This window comes from Archocentrus centrarchus, chromosome 17 (genome assembly GCF_007364275.1).
Source record: "Archocentrus centrarchus isolate MPI-CPG fArcCen1 chromosome 17, fArcCen1, whole genome shotgun sequence".
Taxonomy (NCBI): Eukaryota; Metazoa; Chordata; class Actinopteri; order Cichliformes; family Cichlidae; genus Archocentrus; species Archocentrus centrarchus.
Window position 1 is genome coordinate 29,932,864 of NC_044362.1, and position 10,261 is coordinate 29,943,124.

Consider the following 10,261-nt stretch of genomic DNA (forward strand, 5'->3'; position numbering starts at 1 on the left):
TGATCTTTTTGCCCCTGCAGAGAATGTCAGACAAGTATGACCTTTGACCTCTCATCTCTGCACCCTTCACCTTGCATGACTTGGCATGCAGACATTTGAGGTTTTAAAAAAAGCACGCAGAATAAACTTTATGGCTCTTAATAGCATTTATGTATTCCTGTCACAGTTCACAAGAAGAAACCTTAAAAGTTTTATAGATAAAAAAAAATGCATTTTAATAATGTGATATTAATTATCACTTGTTGTAGGCTTATTAGAATATCAATAGGCTAAAGTTATGGCATTGTAGAGCTCACAAAATCTGTTCTGATTTAGGCAACACTACAGCTTTTCATTTGGCCACACGATCTTGTCAAACTTAAAAAGTTTCATTCAGTTATATGATTGGTCTGTGCAGATATTATTTTTAATACTGATTCATTCTTTTCCGAGCAACATGGCAGTTGTTTCCAGTATGCTCTGGGACCGAAAGCGGTGAGGTCATCCGTCCATCACAGACCTGTCAGTTAGCACTGTTTACTTAAGACTGCATTGTAAATCAGCCATGGCATGACAATGGCTCTTAATGGAAGCTAAATGCTTCCCACCCAGCTTTGTATACACTATGAAATTAAAGGTTGCCATTGCTATGTGACCTTTAATAGCTCATGTAAGCCATTCAAACATCTTAATGTGATTTATTCGGAACCAGTCACAGTTTGACATCCAATTAGTTCATTAGACAAAGACTGCATTCACAAACATCCTAATTGGAGACAACGGAGAGGAGTTTGGCTCTCAGGATTTTACCAGTAGGATCTGCCTGCGATGAGCTGAACTGGCAAGTCAGCATCTTGTTTATGTTAGAAGGAGATGGATCAGGCACGACCTCTCAACCCATTTCCTCTGTCGATTATTTTTTTTTGCTTGTGGGTTTAAGGGAGCCCCCCCCAAACACAAATATACTCACCACGGGTGGAGGAAGTGGCAGAGTAATTTGTTCTCAGACAAATTAAAACCTGTCAAAATGGCCTCTGTAGGAAGTAACTGATTTGTTTGCTGCATTTCCATCACAACTAATGGACTATATGAGAATCGGGTCATTTATCAGTCATTTAATGTTGGAGTGAGAAAATATCCACATGGTTACTGTCTAAAAGTGAAAAACTGCAAAATAAGAAACAACAACAAACATTCAGGGAAAAGTCTTTGACCTCTTAAATGCATAGGTGAATATTATTGTTCTCCTGATTTATGATCTGCTCCCTAAAACATACATCCAAGATTTGAAAATGTGTAAAAATATGTATTTAATTTTCCATGAGATTTGTGACGCATGACTGCTTCATGAGCGTGAGAGGTAAGGCACTTTGATGCTCTGATAGATTAGAGGAAATATTTTCAGGCTTTCTGCAAAAACACGTTTGTCTTTTCGTGCTTTGCGCGCTGTTGGTGGCGGACAGCTTCCAACCATTTGACCAGAAGATGGCGGCATTTTATAGCTTCACTCGTCGCTCCTGTTCGGAGTGAAATTCAGTCTCTCCGAAATTTTGAACACATAAAGTTTTTTTCTTTTGAGTTTATGAATAACAGGGATTTTTAATGTTGGGGGAGAGGCAGCATTTTTCCCCCCCCGTTATGGATAAAAATAGAACCACAATGGATGTTTCACAGGATAAGTGGACCACACACACACACACACACACACACACACACACCGCACAGCCGTAATTACTGTTATACGCGCCGGAGAGGGTGTCAGCCTGCAGTTACAAGTCTGTCTCTCCTCTCTGACGTCTTAATTAGAAGCCTCGGGCATCTCAGCATTTGTAAATGAGCCATCTTATTGAGAGTTACCTGAGCCGGTCCACTTAAACCTCTTATAATAAGCATTTATCGTCCCGACAAAACAGATGATTTGTTCTTTAACTTCTGGTGGCCTTCTGTCTCGTATCGGCAAACCAGAAATAACACCGGGGAGAACAAATCTATCCTCTTCCACTATCACCGGTAGACCTATTCCAAACGGAATAACTGGAGAGTGGGTGAAGATAATTCCCATCTATATGTGTACAAACAGATAAGTTAAACTGTGATACATTAAGCTCGACAGAGGCCAGAAGTCAAGAATTAATAACAAATCTTAAGCGCAGGGGGCTTCAAACTAAGAAGGCCACCTGTAGTTTCTTCACTGCCGTGCCGATATTGTTCTACTCATCTCACGGCGTGCGAGTCTGCAAGACCAGGGAGGCTTAATAGAGCTTATCCCACGTGGCTACAAAGGCAATTTACATCTTTCAGTTAAATAGAAATGACTACAAATGTCATAGCTCAGCCATTGCGCACAAACATGGGGAGACTTTGGCACCTTGCGCACTCGGCGCATCAGTCTACAATACTGCCATCAACAATTAAAGAAAAAAACAAAAAACAAAGGTTTAGCAGTGTCAGATGCTCTGGCAGAAAGCAGTGGCGAGAATGACCAGGAAGCATGGAGTAAACATTCAATAAAAGTTTTATTCTCAAAATAAAATCTTCTATCAAAAATGGAAATTATACATATTTACAGTCTCGTAAAATTCCATGTACAAATGTACAATGTATGTACACCAATAATTATATAAATACATTTTATGCGCAAATGCAACCCGTATGAGGCAGTATTAAGGCATTGATTAACGTACGTATAAATCCATCTTGTCGACAAAAACAGCCCCGCAGCGGCCTCGTTTCTAGCAGAACAGTCTCATTGTGAATATTGTGTTTAAGACACAGCGGTTCTTTGCAGTAAGAATAAGGAGATACCAAATAACCTATCGACAAGGGGGATCTTGTCAGCTGTGTGCATTCAATTAAGCCCCGATAAGACTCTGCATTCTTCGTGCCAGGTACATTGTTCTGCTGCTGACAGTCTCATTATTTAAAGAGACGCCATTAGGCGCTCATTAATGTGCTAATTACAACACGCTGATGGACAATCCCAACACAATTAGTCACCCTCCCCCTCTCAAAGCCTCTATTCAAAACCCCTGGACGTCACTGGGATAAGGCAAGGAAAGAGCACTTTCCATAAGTCAAAGTGATCTTCTAACTTTTTTACAAGCATAAATTCAACAAACGTTCACATTAGGGGGAGTGCTCAGGACCAAAGCTTGACTTTAACTGGCAGTTTGGAGACTAACGTTTAATAATTTACCCAATAAAAACATAAGATTCAGTCTGTATGACACGCTGTCCCCAGAAAGCTGGTTTTAAGTCTTTAGTGTCAAATGACATAAGATGCAATTGAGCGTCCTGTCAACCTGATCAAACCCGGGAAAGTGGCATCTGTTTGGGGCAGGAGACCGAGCTGGCCGTCCCAGACCTCCAGGTCAGTCCAGTGCTCACGTCACTGTACATGGAGCCCGCTGAGGCTTTACTCCCCCAGCAGCACCGCGTGCAAAAAGTCCTCCAGGAGTCCAAGGTCTTCCCGGACCAGATCCAGGCTCCTGACGTGATACCCACCAGGAGGCACATGAAATATTTCAGCATAAACACAGCATAGTCTGGCCTCTGCCTGTTCGTGTCCGTCATGCACGTACAGTTGTGCGTAATTTCCCACGTCTGCCTGTTATGCTGCTCGTAAAAGTAACACGCCACTATGACAGTGGCCGGGACTGTGTATAAAACTGTGAAAACTCCTATCCTGATCATCAGCCTCTCCAGTTTGTCAGTCTTGGTGCCTCCTTGTTTGATAACACTCCTGATCCTGAACAGCGACACGAAGCCGGCCAGCAGAAACATGGTACCGATGAACAGGTAGATAACCAGTGGTGCCAACACAAACCCCCGCAGGTTGTCCAAATTCTGATTGCCGACGTAGCAAATCCCAGCCACAGAGTCCCCGTCCACTGAGCTCAGAGCCAGAACCGCTATGGACTTCATGCTGGGAATGAGCCAGGCGGCCAAGTGAAAGTACTGTGAGTAACTGGCTATTGCCTCGTTTCCCCACTTCATACCCGCAGCGAGAAACCATGTGAGGGACAGAATCACCCACCAGATCGAGCTGGCCATGCCAAAGAAATAGATAAGCAGGAAAACGATTGTACAAAGCGCAGGACCAGTGGTTTCATAGTGAATGTATTCTCCGCCGTTCTCTCTGTTGCAGGCCACTTCTTCGTGTCCAGCGATCAGTCTCACAATATATCCAACTGACACAAACATGTAGCAGGCGGAGAGGAATATGATGGGGCGCTCCGGGTACTTAAACCTCTCCATGTCAATTAGAAAAGTCGCTACAGTTGCAAAAGTGGAGATGAAACACAGAACCGACCACAGGCCGATCCAAAAGGCAGTAAAAGTCCTCTCTTCTGGTGTAAAGTAAGGGTTGTGGCACGGAACTGCACAGTTCAAGATCTGTCCAGTTTTGACGCGGTTGTGCAGTGGGTGGCTGTCGGTGGTAACGGGGACCATGGGCGCACGGCAGAAGCACCCCGTTTCACACGTAGACGCTGCCGTCTTGGGCTTACCGGGGATTCCGCGACCATAACCGCTCTTCTTTTTGGTGTTGTACGGCTTTATTGGCCGGTTGGTTGGCTTCGTCACCACAGGAGAGACAGTGGTGGTCTGGCTGCGGTTGTAGTCCATGCACAGCGTGTCCTGGTTTCCTTGTTCGGGTAGCAAGTCGCATCTCATCCGGTCTGGCCACGGGAAGCCGTACTGTCTCATGAGCGGCGCACAGCCAGCTTTGGCCCGCTCACACACACTCCTGCACGGTGGCAGCGGCTTTTTGTAGTCTTCAAGGCAGATCGGTGTGTACATACTGCAGAGGAAGAAGCGCAAATCGGGGGAACACTTTATTTCCACCAGCGGCCAGAACTGGTGCACCTCCAGGCCGGCTTCGTCCTGCGTGTCGTGGTTGAACTGGTTGGGCATGTAGGTGTAATTGTAGCCAATACCTTTGCACAGAGGCACAGAGATCTCCTGGCACTGGAGCTCCTTGGCAGCCAGGCAGTGCGTTCCGTGCAGAAGCAGGGTTAACAGCACGCACCATCCCGGGATGCTCCTATCCATCGTTGTTTCTCTGCGCGATTTTTCCTTCACAAAGTGAGAGCGAACTTGCTTTTTGCAAGCAGGCTGCAAGTCCAATTAATCCAGGAAGGCGTCTAAACTCATGCTAATACGCAGACAGTTTGTGACAATCGTTAGTAAGTGCGATCTCCAAAAACAGGCGTTTTACTTTCACACAGTCTGTGGATACTTCCAGTCTCTCCTCTCTCCCCTTTGTGTAGGTGCAGCACCGCGACTCTGCCTGCATGCTGTGTAACAGAGGGGTGCGTTGGGCTTTATACTAGCGGGACGAGGACACTCCCTCAGCCTGGGCGGAGAGGAAGAGTAAGTCAAGTCAATCAAGAGTTTCTTTTATAGGTGTTTGTTTAAAATGTTCACCCTGGTGGAAGGGTTATAATCACTTTGCCCTTGTTTGCGCTCCTCCAGCACGCACACAGGTACAAAATCACACCGCCCTTTACAAACAAGGAGATGGAGGTTATCATACAATAAATACATTATGAAGGAATGTAATTAGGACTGCAGACGGCCAACTAATAGGATTCAAACTTATACAAATGAACTCATTAAGGGGTGGAATTAATGGATAAATGTTTGTGATCTCGGTGGTGTTCGGAGGTCATAACACTCTTGAGTCAATCATTTTCATTTCCTCAAAAATGTAACATGAAATAAACGGTAGGACAAAAACAAAACGTTATTAAATTTGCAGCATCATCTTCAAGTAATAAGGACTGTCCTGTGAAGGTTGTAGTGCAAAACAGATTCTCAACAAGTCACCCGGACAGGTTGGAAATCCTACAGCTTGTACTTACATCAGTTATTCTGTTACAATTTTAGGATGCTGTATTAATACCTGGACATTTTATAATAATTTACTTTTTGATTTATTTCACAGGATTTCTCGAGTAATGCTGCTCTCAAATAAATTAATGAATTAAACAAAATATGGATGTCTTCCCAAGAGGATCCTGCTCTGTACTTCCTACGCTGAGTGGTTTTAATAAGTTTTTATTTACAATCTTTCAAGTTATTCAGTGGATCAAATACTTTTCAACCCCAACCCGTAGATGGAAATGAGAGAAATTAGAGCTGTCATTGTTAATGTTTATGTACCCCATCATCAGAGCCTGTTCTATCAAAACTTTCACTCTGCAAGATCCAAAGAGAAAATAATTTAGCTCATTGTTTAAAAACAGATGGACAAACTAATTTCTCTGGCTTTCAGTTGCAAACTAATGTAAACTCACTCACCCTCCCGTGTAGTGCAAAACTTTGTCTTTCTATCTAACACTGTAAAGCTCTACCTACAGCCTTAGACTTGGTGCATGTGTGAAAGAACAAGAAAGTGTTTCTACATGCACATGTGCATGTCTGCTTGCATGCAGGAGAAATACAGGGAAAATATGTGTGTGTGGTGTCTTGTTAGCTCACAGCAGGGGGTCGTCTTATTCGAAGGGGAGGGGGCTGTTTGTCTTAATGCTGGTGGCAATGTTTCACTAAGATCATGCTGGGCCAGCGATTACTGCAACACACCACAGGCCTAACAGACAGGATAGTGTGTGTGTGTGTGTGTGTGTGTGTGTGTGTGTGTGTGTGTGTGTGTGTGTGTGTGTGTGTGTGTGTGTGTGTGTGTGTGTGTGTGTGCGTGTGTTTGCAAACAGTTTCAGAGCTCAGCTCTAAGGGAATAAGCTAACATGGGCAAATACAGCATTGTGATAGCACTAATTAAAGTCATTCACACTTCTTATTGGATTCAGCAGCTTCAAATGGAGCTGAGACAGTTTGGCAGACAGGCAGTGTGTTTCCAATCCACAGGTTTTATCAGAACTAATTAGCCCCAAACTCCAGTATTTGCAAAAGGGTGCTTGTTTCAGATGGGTTTGGATTCTCAGATGGGCGGGGTAGTGTGTTTTCTGGGTAAACTGGCAATAAAAAAAGCCTCTAATTAAACCAATAAAAGAAAAAAAGCTTTTATTATTCACCATTATCTGACAGAAAGTTTTACTTTGTCTACACATCAGGACACACACGACACTTTCTAAATATAGATGGTTGTTGTCTTCTCAAAATTTTATGTGTAAGATACCTAGTATTTAGTATTTAGTAGTATTTAATGGTCAATCTAAGCCCAAAATTGAAAATTTACCTCATAATATACAGCATAACCCATAGTTTATCTTCCTTTTTTTCATATTATCTTAAAAATAAGTCTAAATTAAGCTTCCTCTAACCTAAAGGAAGGACCTGCAGAACTGTAGCAGTAGAACTGCAGCTTTTTGTAAGTGAAAATATTTTCTTCCTGAATTCCCCTGAATTCCCACTCACCCTTCAGTTTTTGTCACATAACGCAAAATAATTTTAAATACACTTCAGCTAATTTAAGTGTTTACAGTTATGACCGTGTCGTTGCCCAAAGAAGAGAAAACTTTTCAAAATTGAGGTGCCGTTTACACGAGACCGTTTTCATTTTGAAACGGTGTCGTTTTGATGCGTTTCGGCCTTGCGTTTACACGACAACGGTGTCGTTTTGATGCGTTTCGCCCTTCTGTTTACACGACAACAGAGTGAAAACGATGTGTTTCAGAAACGGGGTCCAGAGTGGAGCGTTTCAGAAACGCACCGGCTTGCGTTTTCGTGTAAACACTTGAAACCGGGGTGATTTGAAAAAGCTCGACTCGCACATGCGCACTATGGTTGCGACGGCCAGTTTTTCGCGCACGCGCAAACTGATAAACAGTACTCGCGGATTCACGAGTGCTTCTTATGCTTTTCCTGTGTTTTTACCGTTTTGTAATTCAGCGTTGTGTGCAGCAGCGATCCAACCTCATCATCTGTCCACACAAAACCTCTCACATTGGCCGTTTTGTAAGTAATGAACAATTTGCCGCACTACCTACTGTGTCACTCCACGCATGCGCGTCTTGCGTAAACAAACTGCAAAGAGAAAACCAACGCCAACTTGTGGCCTGGCATGGGAACTACATCGTTTTCATCGTTTCACATGTCCTCGTGTAAACGCGGATCGTTTCTGAAATGCCATCGTGTAAACGAAAGGCTGAAACGCATCAAAACGACACCGTTTCCAGTGAAAACGGCCTCGTGTAAACGGCACCTAAATCATTACTTGCATTGCATGTACTTCAGTGACCTGCACTAATGGAGGATCGGAGAAACATCACAGAATGGTCCGAGACTTTTGAAGAGCAGCGATATGAACATTACTTTCAATTTTATTGCATTAACAAATAAGAAAGTAATGGCAAAGTGCATAATGTAGCCTAGCATACACTGCTGCTAACACGGCATCAACACCTGCCAATCATCCGCGTGAACAACATGACGGAGCTACAGCCAGAATAATCATAAAGCAAATTGTATGCTGAGCCTAGCCGGTCAAATAAAGCTTGATTTTCCACACGGACAACAGAATGATGAACTTTCAGACCTGCAGCGCTACAATCTCCACTTTGTGGTTATTTCTATCTGTACTTACTTTTGTGGGTATTGGTGATAATTGTGTTGAACACTTATAAATAGGTGTGTGTGTGTGTGTGTCCTCTTTAGTATAGGGAAAGTTTAGCTTAAGGTGTATTTTTAAAAAGTAATGCAATTCATTAATATTAAAAAGTAAGGAATAATGTGTTTTTTGGGTGATAACCTTGATACTGGTGGTATGATGGGCTTTAGAGTTTCTACCAGCACATTTATTCACAAAGTAAGAAAAAAAAAATCAGAATTTGTTATAGTTTCACCATTAATTTTAATTATAACTTGCGATCTTGATTGACTTCCACATTAAAATTGTCCTTTATGCAGCTGGTTTTACTTTGAAAGCAGCAATCGTTTTGTCTGAATGGGGGGTGGGGGGGCTGATGGGACATTTTTCTCATGAAGAAATGAGACGCCTCAGAAATTCTCATGCCTGTGCAGGCACTTTTTGGGACTGATCCAGATGCCTCACACTGGGCCAGCCATCTCCAGCTGAGCTGTGAACTGCAGGTGAAAGTCTTAGGAAACAGGTGCCTCCTCCTGCTGCCAGAGAGAACAAAATAGCAGGCTGGGCATCAGTTACACCAATCGCTGTCTATCAGAGTGGAACCCGTATTGATTAACAAGGCCGATAGACTCGGCGGCCCCAGCCACCAACTGTCGACTGCGCCTCCCCCTTCTGTGTGCAACAGCGATAGTGGGTTTAGGGTTACGCACTGGCCCCCTGCATACCAAATTTAAAAGGGTGGAAATGGAATTACTGCATCTGTTTAGAAATCAGCTTCTGCATTCTCTGGGCTGCCCACTCTGCCACTCCTCTATCTAACCGCCCTTCTTGCCTCTCTGTAGGTTTCCCCCTGATTCTCCCAGGGCTCTCAAAGTTCACGTCGCCAAAGAAAAAGGTGGGTGGGTAGTGGAGGAGGGGGGGCTTCTTACAGAGTTACTGAGGCGTGCTGTGAAACTCTGAAATGTCTGTGTCTTTGTAGCTTCCTCATGGGAAGTTTATCCTTGTGTTACTCTCAAACATTACCATCCTTTCTTTAATGTAATGTGGCAAAAATGTACTTGATTAGCACCGTGGTTGCTGAATTGTCTCACTGTGGAGACACAACCCTGTGTGTCTTGAGTAGTTTCTTTGATAAAATTTGGTTAGATCAGTAATAAAAAGGATGATTGAGTTAAGATCAATAGAAACTGTTTGGTGTTTAATGTTAACAGCAGATAAGATAATAAAGTTCCAGTCAACGCGATGCGTTGATTATCATCATTCTGATGATGATGAAGTGGTGGTTTGTTTTAGGTTTGAAAGGCAGAATGCAATTATATTTAAAGAGCAGCTTATGAGGTCTGATTGGCATGAGGAGCACAAAGACTTCTTACCCAGATAGCAGACACGTTTGTGCCTAATCTGGGCTACTTTTGGTATTTACAACTCAGTGGCCCAAACATCATGAGCTGGGCTTGACATGAGCTGGGGGAAAGCATTTTGTGGGACAGATGTGACCCAGATGTCACTACATATGTCACATCTGGCCTATATAAAGTAAACCTGGTCAAGAAGCCATACTCACCTCAGAGTCAGTGCATTCAGTCATGGTCAGATATGGCACACAAGAGAAAGAAACACTCTGGACATTCAGTAGATATCAGTGAATCGTGACACTTGTGCAGAGTTGATGCATATGAACTTATCAGGATATGTCACTGTCATATTTCCTAATGTCTGTAACATCTAAATTAA

The 10,261-nt window shown here is 43.2% G+C and overlaps 1 protein-coding gene across 1 annotated transcript; it reads right to left on the reverse strand.

Moving 5' to 3' along the window:
* Window positions 1-2,476: 2,476 nt before the first annotated feature.
* LOC115796459 (frizzled-8-like) lies at window positions 2,477-5,263 on the reverse strand. The gene has a single exon (XM_030752880.1). It carries the CDS (start codon window positions 5,029-5,031, stop codon window positions 3,286-3,288), a length of 1,746 nt encoding a protein of 581 aa, XP_030608740.1. The 5' UTR covers window positions 5,032-5,263; the 3' UTR covers window positions 2,477-3,285.
* Between the last annotated feature and the right edge of the window lie 4,998 nt (window positions 5,264-10,261).